The sequence below is a fragment of the Crassostrea angulata genome, chromosome 7, assembly GCF_025612915.1.
Source record: "Crassostrea angulata isolate pt1a10 chromosome 7, ASM2561291v2, whole genome shotgun sequence".
Classification (NCBI taxonomy): Eukaryota; Metazoa; Mollusca; class Bivalvia; order Ostreida; family Ostreidae; genus Magallana; species Magallana angulata.
In genome coordinates, this window is record NC_069117.1 from 11,756,486 (window position 1) to 11,782,142 (window position 25,657).

The 25,657-nt window shown below is 33.4% G+C and overlaps 4 protein-coding genes across 5 annotated transcripts; all 4 read right to left on the reverse strand.

Annotated features, from left to right (window-relative positions):
* Nucleotides 1-1,157: 1,157 nt before the first annotated feature.
* Nucleotides 1,158-10,395, reverse strand: LOC128156264 (early endosome antigen 1-like). The gene is made up of 10 exons (XM_052818328.1): nucleotides 9,987-10,395; nucleotides 9,545-9,728; nucleotides 8,111-8,367; nucleotides 7,532-7,648; nucleotides 7,034-7,138; nucleotides 4,534-4,608; nucleotides 3,806-3,992; nucleotides 3,592-3,678; nucleotides 2,955-3,038; nucleotides 1,158-1,367 (listed from the first exon to the last, which is right to left on the reverse strand). Exons 1-10 carry the CDS (start codon nucleotides 10,007-10,009, stop codon nucleotides 1,158-1,160), a joined length of 1,329 nt encoding a protein of 442 aa, XP_052674288.1. The 5' UTR covers nucleotides 10,010-10,395.
* A 426-nt stretch (nucleotides 10,396-10,821) lies between these two features.
* Nucleotides 10,822-16,267, reverse strand: LOC128192884 (DNA repair protein RAD50-like). The gene is made up of 11 exons (XM_052865912.1): nucleotides 15,204-16,267; nucleotides 14,686-14,863; nucleotides 13,670-14,085; nucleotides 13,485-13,577; nucleotides 13,257-13,340; nucleotides 13,020-13,097; nucleotides 12,810-12,890; nucleotides 12,519-12,717; nucleotides 12,062-12,175; nucleotides 11,866-11,955; nucleotides 10,822-11,700 (listed from the first exon to the last, which is right to left on the reverse strand). Exons 1-11 carry the CDS (start codon nucleotides 15,314-15,316, stop codon nucleotides 11,389-11,391), a joined length of 1,758 nt encoding a protein of 585 aa, XP_052721872.1. The 5' UTR covers nucleotides 15,317-16,267; the 3' UTR covers nucleotides 10,822-11,388.
* A 372-nt stretch (nucleotides 16,268-16,639) lies between these two features.
* Nucleotides 16,640-20,097, reverse strand: LOC128192886 (uncharacterized). 2 transcript variants are annotated; one of them, XM_052865915.1, is made up of 8 exons: nucleotides 19,784-20,097; nucleotides 19,470-19,503; nucleotides 18,860-19,350; nucleotides 18,381-18,631; nucleotides 17,942-18,143; nucleotides 17,754-17,843; nucleotides 17,570-17,647; nucleotides 16,640-17,197 (listed from the first exon to the last, which is right to left on the reverse strand). In XM_052865915.1, exons 3-8 carry the CDS (start codon nucleotides 19,343-19,345, stop codon nucleotides 16,904-16,906), a joined length of 1,401 nt encoding a protein of 466 aa, XP_052721875.1. In that variant the 5' UTR covers nucleotides 19,346-19,350; nucleotides 19,470-19,503; nucleotides 19,784-20,097; the 3' UTR covers nucleotides 16,640-16,903. The 2 variants fall into 2 exon arrangements, with proteins under 2 accessions (XP_052721875.1, XP_052721874.1); XM_052865914.1 differs by lacking the exon at nucleotides 19,470-19,503 and having other exon boundaries at nucleotides 19,784-20,095.
* Nucleotides 20,098-20,755: 658 nt separating this feature from the next.
* On the reverse strand, nucleotides 20,756-25,442 carry LOC128192885 (golgin subfamily A member 6-like protein 26). The gene is made up of 7 exons (XM_052865913.1): nucleotides 25,345-25,442; nucleotides 24,810-25,031; nucleotides 24,012-24,502; nucleotides 23,728-23,926; nucleotides 23,309-23,392; nucleotides 22,844-22,945; nucleotides 20,756-22,641 (listed from the first exon to the last, which is right to left on the reverse strand). The coding sequence occupies exons 1-7, from the start codon at nucleotides 25,363-25,365 to the stop codon at nucleotides 22,024-22,026; spliced, it is 1,737 nt and encodes a 578-aa protein (XP_052721873.1). The 5' UTR covers nucleotides 25,366-25,442; the 3' UTR covers nucleotides 20,756-22,023.
* Between the last annotated feature and the right edge of the window lie 215 nt (nucleotides 25,443-25,657).

Consider the following 25,657-nt stretch of genomic DNA (forward strand, 5'->3'; position numbering starts at 1 on the left):
AATCTAAATTGTATGACTTTACGACCGTTGGGGCCTCATGGGTGGGGCAAAATATGCAAAGAAAGGCTCATTTTTCTAAAATCTTAATTCTAAATTCGCCAAATTAAATCCCACACACGTGGGTAAAAACTAGATGCTTAGTTATGGTGTACATGAAGTTTTTCACATAATTGTGAAATTCATGGCCCCTGGATCCGGGTTTTAGGCCCAAGTGTAGGGCCAATATGACCATACATGCATAGTGAAAATTTATTTATTTTTAAAATATCATCCCTACTCCCATTATAATATATTTGAAAAAAAAAATTAATGCATGGTTATTAAGTCCATGAGGTTCTCTGCCAATTTTGTGAAATTCATGGTCCCTGCTCTGTGGTTCAGGTCCTAGGGTAGGGTCAATATGGCTATATACAGTAAATATGTATTAAATCTATTCTGTACTCCCGTTTATATTTGAGACAAGAGGCCAAAAGGTCTTGCCGGTCACCAGTTTACCATAGCCCGAAGATTGACCTGTTAGACCATGTGCTTTATTCTCCTTTAAATCCATTCATTACTTTCCAAATGAAAGCTGAATACTATGAAACTAGTATATAACAGCAACGACATGCTGCAGCTATTTAATATTTGGCATATTAAATGTACAAATACATAATTATGGCATAAAGTTGGATTACATGATTAATTTATTTTAATAAAACAATTCTGAAAATTAAACTTTCCGCTGTACGTGACATCCTAAACTGGTATTTAACACCTGAGCAATTCTTTATATAGCCTTGCTAATAAACCGGTTCTTAATTAAGAACCAGGTGACACAAACAGGTACTTAGTATTCGAATGAAAACCTTATATTTCCGGATAATTAATTCATTATTATACTAAGTAGAAATTGATTTCTGTCTAATTCGTCCCTCAAACGAAAGAAATCATATTTCTCCTGATCCAGGGACTATGAATTTCACAACTTTTGTAAAGGGTTTCATGGACTTCATAATCAATTCATGCATTTTATTAGTTTTTCGTCACATATGTGGGAGTAGAGAAAAAGATTTTCAAAAATAAATTCCATTTTTAGAATATAACCATATTGGTCAGGCTTTTATGAGAGAGAGAGAGAGAAAGAGAGAGAGAGAGACTAATGAAACAATGACTTTTCATGACTTTATTATTACAGAAACTTCAGGAAAAAGTGTGACTCTATCATCTAGTGTAAACCCGGGGCCGGTGTGATTCCAATCCAAACAGAAATCTCCGTGCTTCACCAACAGTCTCCAAAATGTTCTGACACTCCTCTCTTTGAATTTATTCAAAACAGTCAAATCGGACACTTCATTTAATTCAGTACTTAATGATTCATCCACAACCTACAAAATACGTGAAAGGATGCCATGGACTCTCATATTGTAAGCATATGTGTTACTGTTGGTAGTTAACAAAATATGTCATTTACATTCCCTCAGAATTGGAATTAAATAAGATTTTATGACCAGGTATATAGTTTGTACATAATTGAATAACAAGTATCATAGTTTACTACGGTATGTGTGTAAATGGATTGGGGTTATCTTGCGTTATTTCTAAGTAATTTTTCAAATGGTACTTAAGGATTACATTTACTCAGGGTTTGAGACTTCAAAAAATATTTTTACAAAGTTCAATACCTGAAGTCAAATGTTGTTTTAAAAACACAAAATAACAATGTCATTCACAAAATCGATACTGATTTCCATGTTTTGTTTATTTGAGGAAGATATGCTACGATAAAGGTAGATTAAAATTGAAACAGAGGAATTTCGGACTATTTTTTTTTCATTTTCTTATTTTCCCTGAAAAACTTTTTGTAGCAATGTGATTACAAAAGTTAAGTTCCTACATGTTTTTTCATGCCATTTTACATATTTTATTGTTGTATAATCTCGCGTATTTTTTATATCACTGTCTGGCACGCGATGGGAAAAATCTTTAAAATACCCAAAATCAATTCTATATCGAATAACTTAAAAATTTGATCATTGACCCTATAGGCCTATAATGTTAATGTCATCAAAATACAGACAATAAAAGTAGTTTAAGGCAACCAGTGGTTTGGAGCCCCTATCAGTCAGTTATTTTGTAAAACTCGATCAAAAATTGGTAGAATTTTTAATATTGACAGAGGAAATTCGGACTAAATTAAATATACAATATGACCTTAAAACAATTTATTGAAATATGCAATTAGTAAAGCTATTTGTATGTAATCAGTTTCCAACTATCAAATTTTTTTATCATTTCTTATAATTGCAAAATAAAGAAAACCTTGGAAAGGGTGGACAATTTTGAAAATTTTCAATAAACATTCAATTAACATTCAAAGGTCACCAGCATAAAAAGTAGGTCATTGACCTAGTAATTCGAAAGTGAAAAACAGCACCATAATAGTAGGGCTACAATGTACAATAAGTAGTTTTTCATTCCAATAAGTGGACTTTTTTTCACTCTTGAGTAATTAAACGTAATCCTTAAGTTAACAATTCTACCATTTTCTGCAAGATTTCGAGTTGCAGAAGTTTGTATTTTGTGTGCATTGCATTTTTTAACTACTGGTTAAAATCGTTTTTGAATATCTATTAATAGAAAAATAAGGGGCAAAGACCTACTCGATCTACAAAAATCAGCGATCAATGACATCTCATCCATGAAGATTTGGCAGAGCACATTTCATGTCAAAAGCTCTCCATCGTCGGAAACCCACGGTCGGTCTCGCTTCTCTTACCTGAGGTAAGAGAAGCGAGACCGACCGTGGGTTTCCGACGATGAAGCTCTCATGTGGTGTTTAAAGTCGTTTTACACATGAAAGTTCTTAGTGTATCTATACTGTTTATGTATAATTGTTCTTCATAAGTTTTAATCAATTTCTTTTTAACAAAACACCTTCATTAAGTACGAATTTTTTATATAGAAAAGCACACCTCGTATAAATCAGAAAGAACTTGTGTAGAATGATCTTCTATGACTCCGAAGGTCAATTCAACCAACCGTGAGGGTCCCGAACACTTAAAGAAATTTTTTTTAATACATGGCATATTAAAAAGAGTTTCAAGGTAGGTACAGACGTAAGAAATAATTGTTATATAAACAAATTTCAAGTCTTATATTTGTTTATTAATAATGCAAAGTACAAAAAATACATTCCTTGAATAAAATGATAAACAAGATCAACTGATTTAATGTGTTTGTTAATAATATTATCAACAAAAAGGCAGCATTAGATTGAAAATCATACAAATACCATAACATGTATATGTATACAATAACAAAGAATTCCGAATTCTGTATTTTGCTTGTAACTCAAGAATTGACTTTCAAATTTGGATCAATCATTATAAAATACCCATATTAAATGACCATTCAAGATACTAAAAATCAAAATTTAAAATTTGAATATTTTCAGCTCAAATCGTGTCCCTTTAAAATTTAATACTACTGTACGTGTGTATTATTTTATGTCAAATTTTTCCCCCAAAAAATATTTTAAGGTTATTCTCTCTCCTTTCTCATTAAAGATTTTTTTCTAATTCAACTTTACACCTCAATCAACATACTAACCGGTTGTTGTAAACTATGTCTTGTAGTATGTTTGTTTCCTTGGTAAAACATTTTCCTCACAAACTTCTTACACTCATCAAAAGAGATCTAGAACACAAGATAACAAAACATGTAGTATTTTTTACACTCTCTCTCTCTCTCTCTCTCTCTCTCTCTCTCTCTCTCTCTCTCTCTCTGTGGAAAATGTATTCGAAAATTCAGTGTTAGGAAATACCTTCAGAATACGTCCTAGAACCTTTACAATCTGTCCATCGTTGCTGCCACTGAGCCGCAGGCTGTTCCTGGCTTCCTCCCACTTGTGAATGAACAGCTTGGACATACACCACATGATTTCAGCGTATTTGTTCTCTTCTGGGCAGATATTTGTCATTTTATTCCATTTATATTCTAGAGCCTTTAATCTACATGTAAATGCATACAATAGAATATGGAAATTAGAATATTTGTTAACGATCTCCTATCCTCAACAGTGTTCAATAACTCTAAATTATCCGGATTTTTTTATCCGTATTATAAATCTGACTTTTATTTTGACAAATTTAATTGCTCTTCAAGTATTAATATTACGCGAAGTCTTCCAAAGAACTTCTTTGCTTAGTGGCTCCACGGAGACCTTCTATCTAGAACTTAAAGGGTTCGAGCCACCGTTGTACGATATAACCTTTTTTTTTTACTTATTTGATCTCAGCTTGTACGTATATGCATTATTTATTCCATTATATTCATCGTGGCTAAAATTGCAATAACTTCGTAAAATGCATGTATACCATCAACAAATTCCTTTTTATTTTAATTTTTTTTATAAAGTTAGAAGGATAAATAACATTTTTAGGATGAAAAAAAAACTCTTTAGGCTGAGGATAGAACCTTAAAGTACGTACTCATATATAATTGAATTAATATACATATAGATAACCAGTAAATTGAAAAAGTAATACTCACTGTCCTTCAATGTCTTTTACATGAAACTGTAATCTTCGATTTTCTCTACATTTTTCTGTATACTCCCCTTCTAATCTGAATTGGAAAATATATGATAGTGTGAAGATTGACAACAAAGGTATGCACGATTGAAAATGACATTTGCTGTTTATTCATCAAAATTTGAAGGAAGAAGACACAGGCAATTGATCTTAAAACATTTCTCCAATAGGTAGATAACTTCCGTGCTATGATTAAAAGGTTCGTCACTGTCAATATCTGGGACTTTTTAAACCGGCTCATCTGCTCCTATTTTCTGTCAGTAATTCGTGAAAAAATTATTTACAGATATCTTCCTTTGCCATATAATACTTTTATGTTTACACATTTTTTGTACATGCGCCATCCGTTTAATTTGATGATAAACATTTCTTTTTATATCAAATTGAGAACGATTTTTAACGATGGTAAGCTTTGACTGTGCATAATAAAAGATTTTCCAGTAGTTTCCCCGTCAATTTAATCATATTTTAATGAAAAAAAATGATGTACAAAATCTAATAACAAAACAAGAGGTACTGCGATATTTCGCCTCATATCAAAGTCGCCCCCCCCCCCCCAAAAAAAAGAAAAAATAAATAAATATTAACAAGATATCTGTGAGCCAATGCTCACTAGTGATACCCCCGCTCTGATGTGAATATGCAAAATAAGCAAAGTCGACATTTAAAAGAAAGCTGGCATCCGATTGGTACAGAAATATATCCCACAATATGGCATGCCTAAACAAATAGTGTGTTAAAATTTCAAGCATCTGCAATAAATAGCTGCTGAGAAATCTTTGACGAAAATTGTTTGAAAATTTTGGCTAAAATAAACAAAGTGCTCATTTAACAGGAAGATGACGTCCGATTGGTACAAAAATATATCCCACGATATGGCATGCCTTAACAAACACTGTGTAAAAATTTCAAGCATCTGCGATAAATAGCTGCTGAGAAATCTTTGACGAAAATTTGTTTGAAAATTTTGGCTAAAAATAACAGTCATTATTTAACAGGAAGTTGACGTCCGATTGATACAAAAATATATCCCACAATATGGCATGTCAAAACAAATAGTGTCTTAAAATTTCAAGCATCTGCGATATATAGCTGCTGAGAAATCTTTGACGAAAATTTGTTTGAAAATTTTGGCTAAAAATAAACAAAGTCATCATTTAACAGGAAGTTGACACCCGATTGGTACAGAAATATATCCTACGATATGGCATGCCTAAACAAATATTGTGTAAAAATTTCAAGCATCTGCGATAAATAGTTGCTGAGAATTCTTTGACGGAAATTTGTTTGAAAATTTTGGCAAAAAATAAACAAAGTCGTCATTTAACAGGAAGTTGACGTCTGATTGGTACAAAAATACATCCCACGATATAGCATGCCTATACAAATATTGTGTAAAAATTTCAAGCATCTGCGATAAACAGTTGCTGTGAATTCTTTGACGGAAATTTGTTTGAAAAGTTTTGCTAAAAATAAACAAAGTCGTCATTTAACAGGAAGTTGACGTCTGATTGGTACAAAAATATATCCCACGATATGGCATGCCTATAAAAATACTGTGTAAAAATTTCAAGCATCTGCAATAAACAGTTGCTGAGAAATCTTTGACGAAAATTTGTTTGAAAATTTTGGTTAAAAAATAAGCAAAGTCGTCATTTAACAGGAAGTTGACGTCTGATTGGTACAAAAATATATCCCACGATATGGCCTGCCTTAACAAACACTGTGTTAAAATTTCAAGCATCTGCGATAAATAGTTGCTGAGATAAATGCGACAGAAATTTTTGTTACGGACGGACAGACAGACGGACGGACTGACGGACGGACGGACGGACGGACGGACAGACAGACAGACAGACACACAAGGGTAAAACAGTATACCCCCTCTCCTTCGGAGCGGGGGTATAATAAAAATATGTACATTTTGTTCACTAATATTTATAAAATTTGCTTTGTTTACAGTCGATGCATAACACGCGGGTTGAATATACCACATCATTCATTTTTTTCTTTTTTTTTTGCATGCCCATAACAAAATTACATGTATTTAATTTACTTTGAATATTTCTAACTTTGAAAGGAGACCGTTTCTGCTGGTGTTAGAAGGCGAGAGTCCATAACTTTCTAAGATAATCGGTTTATATGGGAATTTATCTTAAACTGTAAGACCGAAAAATTCGGACCATGCAGCTTTAAAAATCACGCTTCAAATTCAGTCTACTGCTTCTCAAATCAATAAATCTTTAAAAAATGGTGATCGAAAGTTTATGAAAATATGTATATATGACAATTTCATTGATTCTTATGTAAAAGAAAATCACCTCTTGTAATGTCATTATGGTAGCAGGATGGTGATCTAAAACGACGTCTCAAAAAGTAAGAACTGAGACCTTAATTCCCGGCGTCCTTTTTCAAGGTTTATGATAAAAGACACCAGTAGACGTAGACTGAATATTTACCTCAGTCGGTCAGCCTCTGTAAGGTTGTGTTTAGTGTTGGAGTTTATGAGAGCCAATTTGTGGGTATGAACTTCTCGCTCTAACTCCAATATCCTATTATTCAATCTAAAATAACGAATATTCTTTTACACAAATGCAAATCTATTTGACAATTATTTCTATAAATTAAAACCACATACACATATTCAATTAAGCCAAAATTAAAGAAAGCTCTACCCTGTCCCTGTTTTTCTGCATCACATTTCACATTTTTTTTTCTCAAAAATTACATATGCATACACTACCTATTTGAATAAAAAAAAATAAGATAATTTGACTTCACAGACACCATCCTGTTTTAAAACACCTGACAGACAAAACACATGTCATAAAAAAAGGATATCTAGAAGTAAATGATTAATAATTTCTGCACAGACATTTTTATGAGTTTTTGGGGTTGTGCAGATTTTCACTGGGACAGAGTCTTTGCTTTAAAATGCGAAACTGTTCGCCTCAAACCTTTCTTCCAGGATTCTGTTCTCTTCCGTTAGTCTAACTATTTCTTCCGTTTTGAGAACTTGTGCGTTTTCCAGATAATCAATTTTCTGTTTCAAACTGTCTATTTCTCCATGTAATCTATATACGAAAAACTAATGCTAATCAACAAAAATTAAATAAATTGTGTTGCATTGTCTTTAGACTGTTGTTGATATTATCACTGACGTCATTTATCGTCGTCGTATTTGCTGTCAGCGTCATATCTCAAACCAATTCTTAATGCATGGGATAATACATTTAGAGTTTAAAATCAAACATTTCTAAACTTAAACTTTATTTATAACCATCTATATTTTTATAGTTCAATTTAGAAATCTTTAATTTTAAACTTAAGAAATCTTTGATTTTAATCTTTTAATGTAACACATGATATATATTATACATAATGAATCAATCTATAGTATTCTTTGTTAAACTTACAAATTAAGAAACTACTCAATCATATTACTAAATCATCGATCATTGCCATTATAAATATTTATTCTCAAAAAACAAAATCTGTTAATGGTACCGGTATCACTATTGAAGAAACACCTGTACCTGTATTGACGGGTTTCTGACGTCTGCTGCTCCTTTCTTAGCCTCTCAATGGTCTTCTCATTTCTTTCATCTGATTCCTGCAAACTCTTGATCCGGAGTCTGTAATCTTGACAGTCATCCTCTAGACGTTTATTATCAAATTCAAATTTCTTTATCACTTCAAACAAAGAAGCGTTTATTGTTTGCTCTTCGTTTAACGAAGTGACTGATTGGCTTATGCTGGGTGGTCTATAAATAGCCTCATTGTAACCGTTAGTCTGAGAAAAAAAATACTCAATTGCAAAAATTATAAAAGAAAAGTGGAAGAAATGAAATCAATAAATTGAGATTATAAAGGAAAGCGTAAAAATTAAAAACAACTGTATATTACGTTTGTTATGTACCGAGATTGAATTCTTTTATTTAATTGTTATACCTATAAAAACATGTAATTATTTCATATTTGAACTTTTTGATGATAAATTTTTAATATGTTCATATCACTGACAATATCAATAAAAAAGATACAATAAAAATGACGTTATACAAAGAAGATGGGGGAATAAGATGGCGCAACTGCCCATTTTGTTTAGTCGTAAAATACACCTTCAAATTTAACATTTTTTGAATTAAATATTTTTGATATGTTATAATACAAGTTTACAAAAGGGTAATTTGCAACTATAAAAGAAATGGTCGAGAGAGGACACAGCTGGAACACCATCTACCAACAAGCAAAGGACAGAGAGAAGTGGTGAAGAATTGTCTGTGGCATATACTCCACAAGGGAGTGAGAAAGTCAAATAAGTCAATTTGCAACTATATTCAGTTTGAAATATTTCAAAAAAAGATTAAAAAAAAAAAATAAATCGTTAAGTTTTGGTGGTATCGAACCCATAACATAAAAACCCAAGTTCTATAAAGTAACATAATGTGTGGTGCTCTAACCACTGAGCCATTTCATTTACAACAATCTGCGTTGTTTAAATACTATATGAGACGTTGGCCACGAATTTACGGACTTGCATTATTTTTCTAAAACGTTCAATTGCTGGGCTACAAAATGACATTTTTAAAGTATAGTGGGTCATCTCTCCACATTTTTGTTGAATAAAATCTGTTTAAATTCCATTAAACTGCATTTAGACTATGACAAAAATATGGAGCTCAGACCCACCCTATAAAAGAAAATGCATTGAAGTTATAAAAATGACACTATTTGGAGGTTTTATGACACGCGTACGGAAGTTTAAATCAACCTATTGCAAGTATTTAAAATATTTAAGGGTTACAAATCGATGTTACGTTAAATATACATTTTTTTTAATTATTATTTTCAAAAGTGTCAGATTTAATGATATTTTAATTTTGCAGTATCTAATCATTCCTCATATGGGCATTTTACACGCCTTATTCATCCACCTTCTTTAGTTTTCGGTTAACGTTAAATGTTACCTCTAAATAATGTTTGAAATGTTTCTCGACCGTTCTAATGTTTGCCAAAATCTGATTTTCAAGTTGAGATATGTCCAACTTTCGACCTGCTTTTCCATGCCCACTTCTTTCATTCTCAAGACTCTGTAGTCGTTTAATGGTCAGTCTCAAAATGGCCAAGTCTTCCGTTTCATCTCTAGGCATACTTCATTTCATAAAACACAAAGAAACTTATTAGTAAACTTTTTAAAAACTTAAAAATTTTGGGTTTTACGGGTTTCTTTTCTATTGTGAATTAAAATTTACAGCTCGTTCCTATAACCTAATGCATAATTACAAGAACGGCCCACCATACTTTTGTAAATTTACGCTTCGATAGCTAGAAATTGTATTTAATTTTAAAGTCTGTTTGCAGACAAAAATATTATTGTACAAGAATGATTAAGTTGCAAAAAGCGCTTACCTTCGTTTTGAAGCACAAGACATCTCAAACGACTGCAAACACTATTCTTACGTTACAGAATACCTGTTTACTATTGTCTTCCAATGGGAAAATTAGAGTTATCCTTCTTGTATAGGGAGAATACATTGTTTTTAAAATGTGGGGTACCAAAAGGGTATTGAGAGTATAAATGTATTAAAATAGTGTAATGGTTGTTTTATTGATCCAGTAAGCCAACTTTTAATCCTCTGCAAAATTTTCCAAAATCAGAACACATATTTATTAACTTCACCGTTTATTTTAATAAAAAAATATGAACCGATATACGGAGAACTTTGATCTCGACTACTTTTTAATATCAAATTGTCATGATACACGTATTTCAGCATCGACTATACTGTATCGGTTTATTTAATATTTTATTTGTAAAAAGGCATATTTTAAAAGCGAGTTTTATGTATTACAAATTAGTTTCGAGTATCATATTTTTTATGAAACGAATGGTAATCTTTCGGTTATATTTTAACTAACCTTCAAACAACTTAAACATCCGCACATTAGTTTCGATTGGTCGGATGATAAAAAGGTGATAAATACATGCAAGTAAGAAATTGTTTATTTCAGCGACACTGTGATTCATCACGAGTATTTCATACGTGGTCAGGATAAAGTGATTAAATTGCATCCGACTCATTGTCCCTACAATTATTTTCTTTTAAACAATTTAAAACGAGTAGGGGAAAAACTGTGTGTTGAATTTTTCCTCAATTGCTCTGTAATATTCATCGATGACGTTTTTAAATCGCAGTATGCAAGTGAATGCATCGATTGAAAATCAAACAAAGCAAGTCGTACATGTATGGTATACGTTTTATTCAATGCCCACGGTTTCATCACCCATCAGTCAACAATGAAGTTCAATCATTTTTCAAAGATTCTAAACCTAACCTCTTTTGAAACTACAACATCCTCAAATATAATGTACACTGACAGACACATTAAAGTCGGCAACAGTTTTCAACAACAGACACAATATGCATTTTGGAATCTAGGCTTCAGCATATGCATATAATCACGTTAATAATTACCAAACATCTAGCAAGTTTGATTGATAAATAATTTAAAATCTTATCTAGGGACACACAACAACACATCACCTAAGATGCATAACAAATAAAAACACTTATTGTTTTCATAGTAGTTTTGAACACATGCAAGTTCAGATCTTAAAATAAAAACAAGTATATAGGTTAAAACGATTCAGTACAATTCCAATTTATCCGGCTCCAAAAATGAGACTGCATACATACAGGTACAACATTTACATTATGAATGTCCAAGGATGAAGAATCGTCCATTTCCGTCATGATCGGGTCCTTACAATATCACCAACCATTCCTGTAATACAAGTAATAATGGTGCCTCATACTTCGCTTTCATTGCTAATGGTTTTATTGTGTCCCTGTGCGACTCCTTTACAGAGCAAGGGACCGTCCTTATGGAGATACAACACCGGCCAGACCAGATACTCAACAGTGTTACCAGTTTTGGTGTAGGATTTCAGTAGGTCTTTATCAAAGTTTGACACTCCGTTTGTGAGGTCCCATTCCATGAATATAGGGGGGTCCTGAATGACCATTAACCAACAACACTGGACACACGTGTCTATGTACTCACTGCACGCAGTTAATTGGTCAACATTTAACAAGTCTTTTGATAGATCCTCCTTAATTCTCTGAAAACGTAAAGATAGTCATTACACTTTTAACTCTAAAAAAATTTTTAATATTGTTTTTCAAATGATAGTGTATTCGTATATTAGCTTTAACATTTTACTCACTGTGAGTGTTTTGACATATTAATAATGGAGACGATTCGGAAAAACAAAATCAAACTTAACCTCTTTTAGAATGTTGACAGTTCTGTCAGATAACTGTTTCCTGCTGCTTCGGACTGATTGTAGAACTTCATGGAAAACTTCCATCGATTCCTTAAAGGAAATTACAAAAACCAACAATATTAGTATATATGTATGGCAATGATAATCTCAAAGTATTAGCAGCCAATGTCGGTGATATGAAAACCTGATACATTACCTCGCTCGTACAATTGCTTGATTTTGTAGTTGGTGTAAATAATGGGTTGAGCAGAAGAGCTTCAATCTGTGCACACTGCCCTTTCTCATAAGACTCACATTTTCTATAGATTGTCTGAAATACATTACACAATAATATTTACTATTTTTTTATTCAACACATACCGGTAACTCGCTAGTAGATCTTTTTGGTTATGTCTACAGTCCAGCTTATTATTACGGGAATATAATACACAGAGAATTTCAACGATATAATATTTGCTACTATTCATGCACGTAGCATCAAGGGGGTGGGGGGAGGGGGGTTGTCAAGAATTTATGGATGAGGCTGCCCCTCCTCCCTCCCCTCTCCCCTCCACCCCAACTTAAAAAAAACGATGCTACGTGCCTGCTATTTATCCTGCTATTTATAAATACAACAATGGTCTGGTAAACGAATCCAGTCGCTGATTTCTTACCGTGATGATATCTAAAAGAATTTTTATCCCTTTTTCTTCCTCTATTCCTAGCCCTTCTAATTTATCAACTGCAATATTCCACTGGTTGTCGTAGATTTCATTAAATCTCTCTGCAATTTTCAGTGATCGGTTGGGGTCGCTTAAGTCCATCACTAAAGCACTGTTAGACTCATGATTCCGAGGTGGTTTTTCTTTATATCTACAATATTTCATATCAAAGGTAAAATAAATAAACTTTATATTACATTATTTTCATCTAAATGAACCAAATCCAAATAGACCAACGCATACTTGTCCAATGCATTTTCTTTTGCCTTGCGCTCCTCTTGAAGGCTTTTCTGTAGTCTTTGGATTTCATTTTTCCTCTGGTTCCTTTATTGAGAATTGAGATGGCGTAAAAATAAAAATATGGCACCAATACTCTTAGTTTTTAAAGAATATATTATCAATTCAGTCATTATCATAATCATCAAAGGGACCTTGCTTATAGTCATTACTTACTCAGCATGTTCTTTCTCCTGAAGTTGTTTTTCAAATTTTCGATTTTCTTTCTCATAGTTTTCTATTTTCTGAAGTAATCTGAATGATAGAAATCGCTTATCAGTCTCCTATATGATGCAGAGGGCGATTTCAATATTCTACGCTGCTCACTATACACATTGCATTTGTTCTGATTAATTATGGGTTACAAAAAGTAAATTGACAGAGCGGCTTAATGGATATGATTTACATAATTACCTCTTTTCTTTATTGGCGAAATCTTGTTGAGTTTTCTTTTCATCCTCCACAGAACTCAGAGATGATATTGACTGTTCTTCTTCACTATTATAAACAAGCATCAAAATCATTTAATTGTAATTCCATATATATCTATGCAAACAGTTTTTGATATGAGAGTTCTATACTCGAGATTATTAAAAAAAAAAAAATTGCCCTAATCTCGAATGTCAAAAAATTTAACATTACCCCAAATTCTGCTCAGTTTCACCATCCTCGGTTTTGCTAGCATTATATCCACAATGCATTTCTCTCAAAGCACCAGCGTTACGTTTTGACAACCTAAAAAATACAGTCATAGCATTACCTTTTCATAATTAAGATAAACAATATGCAAGTTCATGAAATCATGCCGCTAATGACCGAACACTTACTCTTTATTATCAAAAACCGTATCCTCTAGTTGTTTTTCCAGTTCTGACTTTTCCTGTTTGAGTTTTTCGACTTCCCTGGTTAATTTCTCTGTTTTATCTTTCAGATCGTGAATTATATACTTTGACGTATCAGGAGCCCCGTTTTCATCTTTCTTAGGTAGACGACCTCGAGAGTATCGTCTGTGTTCATGTTCCGGTGCTGGGCCTTGGTCCGAGTCAGATTGACGCTTAAGTCGGATTTCACTACGTAGAGTTTCTATTTCACGTTTTAAACGCTGGATTTCAAAATCTCTATCTTGAAGACGTTTGTCATTGTAGTTGCTCCTTCTGAGGTCCCTGATGTCGTCTTTGAGCTTTGCAATTTCGTTTTCGTAACCGTCTGTCATTTCCTTCTGCACTGTGGCCACCCCGATCCGCTAGAAAAAAAACCAAAGACCATTTATTTGTTAAAAGTGTAAATGTGCAAAAACATGTCGAAACAAAGAGACCAATATCTTCTTAAATGGAAAAATCATCAAGTACTGTATATGGGGATTAAAACAACAGGCTCAAGGATCATTAAACTGTCTTAGACTCAACATCAGAATTTGTACACAGTTTAACGGTTTTATCATTGCATGTTAGCAACATTTTAAATGTAATTAAGGAGTGTTACCCTTTCTTGTTGCAATTCAAGCATTCAAGTGACAATCTATGTTTTTAATAAGTATTTAATGAAGTAATGAAATTTTGACCTGAGTCTAAGATATTTCATGATCCTGGGGCCAGATACTAATTCTGTTAGTCTTTACTGCTTACTCTTCAAATTAATTCGCCATCTTCATTTTCTTTTTAAACAATAATAATATATACATGTATATTGATTTGTGAAAAATTTAAAATCGTTTATATCAAACAAAACCATTGTTAAACATCTCTAAATTTAGCCGTATGGATTACTTAATGGACGACACAATTGAACTATTCTATAGAGCTAGACGTGGACAAACACTTGTCTGCCTCTTGCAGATGGGTACCGTTGCTATCATGCTGGCATAGGTATACACGTGCTCTACGTGCTCCCGGAAGTCGTGGTCCAGCTTTGGCCGTTTGGTCGTCTGCTCCCAATCACGATGCAGTTTTTTCAATGCACTGATTTCCTCCTTCAGGCGTTTCATGATTTTGTGAAGATCTTCATGTTCGTAACCCGCGGGCCTACATAAACACAAACATAATTGATTTTTCCGTCATAGACACCACTGAGCGATTGGCTTTACATGACCTTCTACTATCAATATTCTGAATATACATGTAGGCACGTGGTGCTATAGTAAAATGTAATACGATAACCTGCCTTGAATTAAAATAAACTGTGGATCACAAGACCTATCCATTACATTATTCGTATGTGCACGTATAATCATACCGGTGTATTGCTGTTGAATACTAAATATGTATGAAAACATTTACAATGTGCACAGCTTGGTTTATCGCGGCTTCATTGATCCGATTAACTCTGTTCTAAACCCTTAGACCGATAACACAAAGAACTTACTTGGTTATTTCTTCAAATCTCCCAGCAGATTTTTTCTTGTTTCTTTTTGACAATCTGACACTCATGCGGCGAAAGAAATTAGGTTTGTCTTCTTTTTCCTCTACCTCCTCCATTTTTTGTATTAAATACCCGGATTCAAAAAATAACAACAAACTAAATCAATAAAATCATGTCGTGCATAACCAGTGTAACCTATCCAGGTACGCACACCGTGTTGGCTTCCTATCTTTCGGGAGCCCTTGCACAGAGTCGTAAACACACCTTTGTCGACGAAGAATAAACGCGTAATTGGGTCTATCGATAATATTGCACAACAAAGATCAGGTAGTTATCTTTAGGGACACACATCTGGCATTGGTCGCGCATTCAGTCATGACGTTTTACCTGTGTTTACCTTTGTACGGTAGCGCAGTTGGGGAAATAAATAGGCGGACAATCTTTTCATTATTCATGAGAAACTTTTTCAGCTCCATAATTGTTTCCCAAATGAACAGAAGAAAGATTTTTACAATTGATTTATATATGTATCTAAATTATCGAACAACACAACCAAAAATCGCAGTCCGACTCGTGTACCATCTTTAATGATGTAGGCGTCCCCATCGAATACTAGAAAGTAAAAGAAAAAACAGTCTACTTCTTCTACTCTATACAACCAACATTGCCTGCGACTCCCATTTTTTGGTCTGTTTTGGCTCGACTAGAATTAGTCAATCTATGATCTATGCATTTAAACACTTAAATAAACAGAGAAAACCATCATTTTGATTTTTTCTGTGAACTGCTTAAGAAATATGCAAACATCGTTTGAAATAAGCGTATCCGATTAAAATAGAGGGCAAAAGCTGGTGAAGGTCTCGAGGGGTGTAACTGACGTTACTAAGTTACACTAAAAAATGTCTAATGTCTCAAATAGGTTCTGCCAGCAAGTCACGTGTCATAACTTCTCGTTGGTGTCCCTGGTGATGCTTAGGTACATAAAGCTGAGTGACAGTAGCAAAAGGCGGGTCTCCAGCGCCTTTCTATAACTGGAAATCGTTACTAGGGGAAGGGAGACCCCAATAGAAGACCACCGGTCCTCCGGATTCTGGGGGCTTTGCTCAGGGGTAGCAACTCTTCCATGCAAAAAAGGTGCTACAATTACGCAAACAATACCAAAATGGCGACGAGTTGCAAATTTTTCATTTCATAGTATAGGAGTAGGAATATTTACTAGATTATTTAATTATTTCATAATTGCCGATTAAAATTTGCGAGCGGCTATAATTTTGGGAACATTATTTATTATTTTCACAAAGCAAAGAATGATAAAGTCATAACTTGCACATATCTATTTGTTGTACATATTCAATGGGGTGTATCAAAATCAAAAGTAAAAAAAAATGACAAAAAAAACAGACGGTTTTGTGAACGGAGTAAATATGTTTAAAACAGCAGACATGTAACATTTTTACTATAATTAAGTTTCTCTGTAACACGCTAGCATTTTTCGCAAAATAAGTTTTCAGGTGCAAGACAACAGTCATTTTACTTGACTCGTGTGAGTTTGATAAATAAAATAATAATATTGTTAAAAAATAATCAATTATCTATTATGTACGTATACACAGCAAACATATATTCCATCATTTTGATTTCCGAATTTACATAAGAAACTCCGTAACCCAAGAAAGTTTTGATGGCAGATATGCATTCAACATTTAGGAAGCTTTCTTCAGGGGTTGTGCAACTCCTTTTGATAACAAAGCACCGCCATTTTCGATCAAAACTGCAGGCCAAACAATAAAGTCTAACTTCTCTCCTTGCTGGGTGTATTCTGAAAACAAATTACGATCCAACTCTGACCCAGGGCTGCCATTGCAAACAATGTGCATAGGTGGTGATTGAACAGCCATGCACCACGTGACCTTTGCACACCCCTCAGCAAACTCCTTAACACTTGCAGGTAGCGGATGCTCGAAATTTTCGTCGATATCCAGAACACTGCAAAATTTCTATTAAAAAGAACAAAATCATTAAGCAACTTGACATTGTAGTATGTCAATTAATTGAAGATTTAATATTAAGTAATATTATTAGGGGAAAACCCTCTGTTTATAAATTTATACAATTATTAACTGTCCAGAATTACAAAGAATTGTGTAATCTTGGGAAATATCTCCACTTAGCTTTTAGTAATCGCAATGATATTCTGTTCTTTGCTTTCTGCTATACTATTGTGTCTTTATTATATACCTTACATTGTCTATACCTAATGTAAATCATATATGTACGTATATTTACTCATGTTGTTGCATAATGCAATAAGATGTATATCTCGAGCAAATACAAAATAATAAAAAAAAATATGGTACAAGAAAACTCACTTGAGCTATTCCGGATGCCATCACGTCAGCTGTTGATTTTTGCAGTTGCAGAATCAACCTTTTGCTCTCGTCGTTTAACTGCATATCAAATTGAATAAATATTTTGCATATTATATCATCTGGAATTTACACTGTACATATACGATCGTAGACATTTTATTGATGCATTGTTACCGAGACTTACCTCGCTTGATTGTAATCCATCACCGTATACAGCAGACACCAATCTGTCATTCATCTTCTTACTTTCATTTGAACAATACTCAAACGAAGACTGTTGATGACAAAAATTGACATATCAGCGAGCTTATTACATGTACATTTGAATTATGGAATTTGACTTAAGTTTTAGGTTCCAGTAACTATACATGCCTGTACAATGTATAATAATGTAGAAATTGACTTCTTTTCTGCATCGGGGCTGTCATTCGGCAACACTTCCAGTGCTTCCATCCATTCATCGTTATACAGCTCTCGAAAGTTCTCGGCAATTTTGGTTGGCCTGTTCTGAGTGTTTAGGTCTGTAAATTGCACATTACCATCAGTCAGTCTTGATCCTGATATTTGGCTTAATCTAAAAATAAATACGAATTACATCTTAGATTACCATGATGATGACCCATTAGAATAAAGTTTAATACCTAAATTCAAAAATGATGCTACATTGTACAATGTACATGCTTTCTCAATGATTTTCATTTTCTTTATATACCATATTTGTTTTTCTTTTTAAAAAAAATTGCGTTCATTTTGAACATGGATCTTTCTAAATGAACTTCTTTTCCATTTAATTTCACTAGATCTTTCAAACCTCGTCAACAACTCTTCTTTTTCTTGTATCACTTTTCTCAAATCTCCCTCAAGAGCAGCAATCTTCTCTTTTGATTTACTGTTTTCCTTTTTGAAATCTTGAAGACATTTCTCTAAATTCTTCAACTCATTCCCTTGATTCTGGCTCACTGTCGTCTGCTTTGAGGCAGTCTCTTTCAAATCATTGTCATCCATTGATGAATTATGAGAACTCATTGTCACGCGTCTTCCAGTAAGCCTGTATATTTCGTCCTATAAAGAAAGGTAAAAAAAAATTATAATAAAATAATCATAATAATTTAATACAATGTTCGTGTATTTGAATTTTTTTTTTCCATATTTGAGATACTTGACTTGAATACTGTTTAACACATGTACGATAATGCATATCAAAAACAGACGCCGATACTACCGGTATTAACGAATTCAAAACTAATATTTAAAAGAAGGTGAACTAGTTATATGAATACATTTATTTACCTTCCATCCACGGAGATGCTGATCTATGTCGTGACAGAGTCCTCTGATTCGTTTCATCTGGTCGTTCACAGAGATCTTCTTTCCGGGTTTCGGAATGTCTTTTGCAACGATTTTCCATTCCGTTATTGCACCTCGCATCTTTTTGCGAATCAGATCCTGGCGATTCACAATCTGTTCAAGCAACTGGAGTGAATTAGCAGACCCTGATCGGAGGATCCTCTGTGGCTCTGACCTAGGTTGGTACTTGAGATGATTAGCAAATTCGGGTGAACGACGAGAAAATACATTGTCAGTAAACCGTCCGCTGAAATCACTGACGTCAGAACTGTGGTAAGAAAGCTGCGTGCGTTGACGGTGCGCTTGTGATGATGAATTGGTTATGGTGTTCCAGGGAGAGGCTGCGGAATATACGACAGGTCGTACACCAAGCTGAGGGGAGGGTATAGGAACGTGGAACGGTGCATTTTTCTTCCTACGGTTAGCCATGTCAACTGCAACAAATGAAGAAAAAAAAGGATTCAGCATTTGACTTGCTTCTTAAAATAACAACGAAGCTGATGTGCTATATCTTTAATCAAATTAATACTTTATAAAATAAATGTAATGATACCAAAAAGTCAGGCAAGATGGAAATGATGTTCTTTCTACAAAAAAGTATGTTAAGCATTTGCGATGTAGATTAACATCATCTAATAACAATGTCAACAGACTAAATAACAAAAAAATAAATCTTTAAATGTTTATTATAATACACCTACGTTATGCAATGACATTTGATCAACATAATCTAATAACAATGTCAACAGACTCTATAACAATAAAAATAATTTCTTTAAATGTTTATTATAATACATATAAGTTATGCAATGACATTTGGCACGTTTTATAATTTTCACTTCAGAGTAAACTGCCACAAATTCTTACCTTTTAAGAGAGAAGTAAACTATTCCATAGACTTCAACTTTCGTTTTAGGTGTGACCCGTTATTTTTGGAAATAAAAAGAAGAAAACATTGCAAATTCTTTACTAATGTACCCACATTCCGTGTCTACGTGAATGAAATAGAGTACCCATTTAAAGGTACGAATCTTCCGACAAGCCACAATTGTTCACGCCAAGAGATCTTGAGATTACACGAAATAAACAGCCCATTATCGTCGATGAATTGGTCATACTGGATTTGACACAGTTTTGAAGACGAAGAGTCCGTATACTAAACATTTCTCAACGGGAAACCGGTTTTGGGTGATGATACATCTTAAATATTACATGTCTTTTGTGGATTTTTCTTTTTGTGGCATAATCGCTGCGTCGTTCGAATACACATGTATATTGATAACCTATTGTTGTTCACATCTTCGTATTAGATGATATAGATTTGTTATTCTGTTTTTTCTCTTAAATATTACACTTGCAAAGTATATCAAAATCAACGATAAGATTAAATTGAGGGGTGCGGTGTTTGTAATTGTTTTGTTGGGTAACTTCACTGCATGCAACAAGCCTGATTTCGATATTCAAATGCATACTGTTAACATTCTGTTTGGACTTCCTTTTCTCCGTTTTTCGACCCTTCATAACGGAAAGTGTTCTCCAAAGGAAGATTTCTTTTCTCACTTCACAATTGAAAAAAAATCACCATTCATCTTTACATAGATATATATTTGAATTATTTAGACTTTCTCAGGAATGTCTGATTTTTATTTAATGTCATGATCATAGTACATGCATTAAAATCATAATATTTTATTGATAATTATCAACTTTTGCAAAAGAAAACCTAACATAATTCGATGACTACAGACGGGATACTCTGAATGTACATCATATAAACGAGGGGATGTTGTTCTACCCTGATTGTATCAAAAGTTTGCTTTGGAAGATATTTTAGACCAATACATCTTTACTTGTTTCTTTATTGATTGTAAACTTGAAATTATAGTACATTATTCTTTTTGCATTTTGTGTATAGATACAGTACAGTATGAATGTAAAGTGTAATGAAATATAAACAAAACAAAGTCAACGTGAGAAATATATGCAATTATTATGTAAACATTGTACTTGTATTAGAATTATTATTTAATTTTGATTTGAGAGAGAGAGAGAGAGAGAGAGAGAGAGAGAGAGAGAGAGAGAGAGAGAATATTAATAAAAATTCCCATGCGATAACAAGGCAATGAATAGATGTGTACACATGTATCAATATTAAAAAAATTCTGAATAAAATTACAATAAGCAATGTCCAATTTTCTGGTTTACAGTTCATACAAGTAAACATTATATGTCAATAGCTGCTGTTAAAGTATACAGTTGATAAAATGAATATGTAATTCATAGATATCGGGCAAGTTTTACATAATTATACAAATTGACCACTCATGAAATAATGGAACAGAACATATTCTCCATTATAGGCACCCTAATGATACACAGGGACATATTTTCTATTATAGGCACCCTAATGGTAGACAGGGACATATTCTCAAGTAAAGGCACCCTAATGATACACAGGGACATATTCTCCATTATTGGCGCCGTAATGATACACAGAGACATATTCTCCATTATTGGCGCCGTAATGATACACAGAGACATATTCTCCATTATTGGCGCCCTTATGATGCCCAGATTGCCATAACTCGTGGTTTGGTCGTACATGTAATTCTGATCTCCTTCGATATACGATTAATAGAGATAATATGCTAGTTAGAATTAACACAAGATAAGGATTAGATACTGGTATTAAACATCTATTTCTTTAAACGATAATGATTATGACTTTTGATTACTATGATATCGATATAATTAGATAAAAGGTCATTATACCAGTATTATGTTTTCAGCTATACATGTAGTAACTGCGTTTTAAGTTTCCAGAACTTGTACATAACCCATCTGTTCACAACAACAAACAATAAATAATGTTCAAAGCAAAATTTAACTATAGACACACTCCTTAAAATATATTATGTTCTTTTAAAAATACCTATTGCAAGTGTACCTGACAGTTCGAACTTTTTATAAACAAACTTCTGCGTACTTCTTTGTACGACGTTTTGTCCTTTTGAAATGTATTACAGTTTGATAGACGCATAAATTTTTCTTTCTGGAGAAAACTTGCCTTTAGGAATCTAGGAAAGTTTTTTGTTATAAAAGCACAGTTATAACTTTGTTCCGCTCTTGCAATTGAGTTTTGTAACAAAGTCCCCCTTGGATCCGTTTTGTTTACTCCCGTTCCCACTTGGAGTATTCTCCCTAGAGTCTTTAACTACCGAACCTTCTTGTTCCGGATAGGAATTACTGGTAGAAGTGTCTCCTTTGGGCAAACGTGGACTTTTTATTTTCCCGTCGCCCCTGTCTCCGTTTTTCAGATCACGAGCGGATTCTTCCGCTGTTTTTATCTCCCTTCCATATCCCCTTCCATGCTCACTGGCTGGGGCGCCTACTTGGTTCTGTTTGTCTTGTTCTGTATCGTTGGCAGCAGGGACTGGAGTTTCTGTTTGGGCTGCATCGGTCGTTGTGGCCTCAGCTATGCCTTTTGCCACAATGGGACCATCTTTGTGTAGTAGAGTACACGGCCATACTAAGAAATCATATCTATCCCCTGAGGTCATATACTTCTTGTAGTATTTTTCATCAAATGGGTGCATGTGCATCATATCAAACATCAGTGCCATTGGTGGTGTTTGAATGGCCATATACCAGCACATCTCTACACATTTTTCCGCGAATATTTTGCTCTTCTGCCATTTGATCCATGTTCTTTCTTTGACAAATTCCTAACAAATTATTCATAAGTTTAAACACAAAAACATTAAACAACAACACAAAATTATATGTACAAAATTTAACACTTTCCAGTCAAAAATAAATTATCTTTATATTTTAAATGATTCCAACCCACTCAGTATCAAAGAACTGAATGCCAAGCCATGAAATACTGAAGGGTCTTATCACAGTAAGTGTTTTTAAAGAACTTACATCTTGTATTGAGGTTTTTGTCCTGTTAGCAGATAATTTTTTGAGCTGTCTGATAAGTCCTGTTTCTTCTTTAGTGATGTTTTCTTCAGTTTTGTCTTCTCTCTGAATATATCTTGTCGGTTTAATATATATATAAAACGCATTTATCGTTCTTAGTTCGTGAGATCATTTGTTTTTTATCTGGTCTACGAAAATTATCAGAATTTACACGAACATGCCATTTTTAATGTAGTCTCAATAGCATTCCACATAAATCAATTGAATATTTTTGTTTAATTATCCTTTCTTTGTTTTATTTATATTTCATTGTTGTCAATGGAAAACATTGTCTTTAAGATCATGTTAAAGGGTTAACGCAAACAGCGAAATGAAATACTAACAGTAACTACATCTACATGCAATCAATAGGGGTTTTGTACTTGGTTAACACGGTGAGTTAGGTCTAACTCAGAGCCCCTCTATTACCTGATTTACTGAACACGATGAAATTATTGAAATCATCTTTGCGTCGAAGTTCTTTGCTTTTATTTCTGTATGTTCAAATGCTTCCTGAAATCCAAAAGAAATAAAGTAAACTGTTCACGTAAATATTTAACATTCATCATGCACGGATCTATAAGAGAGTCAGACTCTCTCTCTCTCTCTCTCTCTCTCTCTCTCTCTCTCTCTCTCTCTCTCTCTCTCTCTTTCTCTCTCTCTCTCGTGAAAAATTCAGCCTTATTATCAATAAAGTGACCAAAATAGGCATTGGATTCCCCCTCAAATAATCCCTCGTACCGTCCTCGGGGGTAAATCCTGATCCGCGCATGCATAATTCAAATTAAAAACATGCCTCTATGAAATATTACATGTATAATACAAGGTAAAAATCATTAGGTGTTTACTTTAAGTATCTTTAGGAGAGAATCAATGCATTTCTTATCATCTTGACCATTTTGCCCAAGTTCTTCAAAAGCGTCGGTCCACTCGTTGTCATAAACCTGCATAAAGTTTTCACCTATTTTTGTTGGTCGAATTTCCGTGCTAAGATCTGCAATGTTTGGATTATTGTCCAAAAGTTTTCTTCCTGCAAGTTCGCTGAGCCTTAAAAAAATGCATTGTTGTTCAAGTTTGTAATTGTCGTTTACAAGAAAAGTATTTTAGATGTACGTAAATGGGAAAATTTTACCTAGTCAACGCTTCTTTCTTCTCCAATGAGAGTTTCTTCACTTGTGCTTGATGGCTTTGTAAATTACTTTTCAATGCGTTTTCTACTAAATCGTGTTCCCTTTTTTGTGCATCTATTTCGCATCTGACTTTTTCTAGCATCTTTTCTTTTTCTTTTTTGTAGAATTCCGTCTCCTTAATCTTTTGCTCTAATATTTTTATTTTTTCGTTCTGTTCCCTTCTCTCCCTTTCGTATTGTTCTCTCCTGTTGTTTGCATCTTTTAGGGACCAATTTAGTTTGTCCCTCTCCTCTTTGTATCGTGCTTCCAAGGACTTCACCTCATCAGCATTCCATGTCTTTCCTCCATTTTGTCTGTCACTTGTTGACTTGTTGGTTGTTGCGCTCGAACAATCATAATCAGGTGGTGGCTCAGACGGCTCAGGAAGTTGATGTTGATCTTGTGTTTTGCCAATGGCACCGTCTGTTGTTTTTGCTTCTTCTCCCCGTTTTTTCTATAACATGGTCAATTTTTTGTTGGTTGAATTATAAATGTATACGTGTTTGGTGTAATTTATGTTATTTTACTCCGATTAACAGAAAATATAATGGTTTGTCTTTCAATTCATATCATGACGATATTATTGATTTGGATTATTGGGATCGTAAATATATGTATAGTACGTTTGAAAATCGTCTTTTAAACAAGAATTATCAGATTAAAATTAATGAAATTAAATCTTCAAATTAGTAACATGGAACATTAACGTGGTATAGAAAATCATGATATGTAGTGTTACTAGACAACATTGATACGCTTACCAAAAAATTATCAATTTCATTTTGCAGCTGTTGAACAATACTAATTTGTTCTTTCTTGAGCGCTTCCAATTCTTTTGGAGATTTTTTACTTAGAATTAGAGTGCACAAATGTTTAAATTCTTTAGTCATTTCTGTGTATTTTTTCTTTGTGTCCTCCTGTTTTCTCTTTTCTTCCTCTCTTCGAATCTTTTCCTGCCTTTCAATTGCCTTCTTATCATCTTCCTAATTTCAAGATAAAGGTTTTTAATTAAATTACAAAGTAAGACACCAAACTAGTATCATATAATTATTAGCAATAATGATGATGTTTGAAGGGACAAAGTCACTTTTTGAGTTGAAAAGTTTTATTTTTCTACTTTTAATATCTATAATGATTTTTATTAGGTTTGTAAATGGTCAACCAAAAGCTAATGTCAGGGAATATTTATAACGTCTTGTGTTGATTTATATGAGAGAGAGAGAGAGAGAGAGAGAGAGAGAGAGAGAGAGAGAGAGAGAGTGAGAGAGAGAGAACAACAACAACAAAGCAAATTACCTTTTTATCTTTTTTAGGCATATCTGTCCATAATTTACTCTCAAAAAGAGTTTCAAAAATTTGTTATACTTCACAAACCGAAAGTGAAAATAAATTGGTTTTTCCAGGGTTTCTTTTAATACGCTAATACCTGATATTTAGGCCAGGTGTTATATTTGTAAGTGTTAGCAATAAATGGATTCCAAGAATATGTTTATACATAACCACATCCATGTTCAACTTTTGAAGATGCCAAATATTTTCTCTTATTTTTTAAGTCTAAGATTTTACTCAATAATGCATATTTTTGCATCCATTCTTAAAACCATAACGG

Excerpts from the sequence above, each read along its gene's own strand:
- LOC128156264 (XM_052818328.1), bottom strand. The coding sequence starts at position 10,009 with ATGTCTTGTGCTTCAAAACGAAG. Across the intron at positions 7,649-8,110 it reads TCAGAAACCCGTCAATACAG|ATTACATGGAGAAATAGACA; the intron begins GTACAGGTGTTT and ends TTTCGTATATAG. Across the intron at positions 3,039-3,591 it reads GACATAGTTTACAACAACCG|TGTTCGGGACCCTCACGGTT; the intron begins GTTAGTATGTTG and ends AATTTCTTTAAG.
- LOC128192884 (XM_052865912.1), bottom strand. The coding sequence starts at position 15,316 with ATGGAGGAGGTAGAGGAAAAAGAAGACAAACCTAATTTCTTTCGCCGC. Across the intron at positions 12,891-13,019 it reads CAGGAGAAAGAACATGCTGA|GAACCAGAGGAAAAATGAAA; the intron begins GTAAGTAATGAC and ends TTCTCAATAAAG. Across the intron at positions 12,718-12,809 it reads AAAGAAAATGCATTGGACAA|ATATAAAGAAAAACCACCTC; the intron begins GTATGCGTTGGT and ends GAAATATTGTAG.
- LOC128192886 (XM_052865915.1), bottom strand. The coding sequence starts at position 19,345 with ATGGCTAACCGTAGGAAGAAAAATGCACCGTTCCACGTTCCTATACCC. Across the intron at positions 17,844-17,941 it reads CATTATTATACATTGTACAG|TCTTCGTTTGAGTATTGTTC; the intron begins GCATGTATAGTT and ends TGTCATCAACAG. Across the intron at positions 17,198-17,569 it reads TGGCATCCGGAATAGCTCAA|AAATTTTGCAGTGTTCTGGA; the intron begins GTGAGTTTTCTT and ends TCTTTTTAATAG.
- LOC128192885 (XM_052865913.1), bottom strand. The coding sequence starts at position 25,365 with ATGCCTAAAAAAGATAAAAAG. Across the intron at positions 23,393-23,727 it reads CTCTCCTAAAGATACTTAAA|GAAGCATTTGAACATACAGA; the intron begins GTAAACACCTAA and ends TTTGGATTTCAG. Across the intron at positions 22,642-22,843 it reads CAAAAACCTCAATACAAGAT|GAATTTGTCAAAGAAAGAAC; the intron begins GTAAGTTCTTTA and ends ATAATTTGTTAG.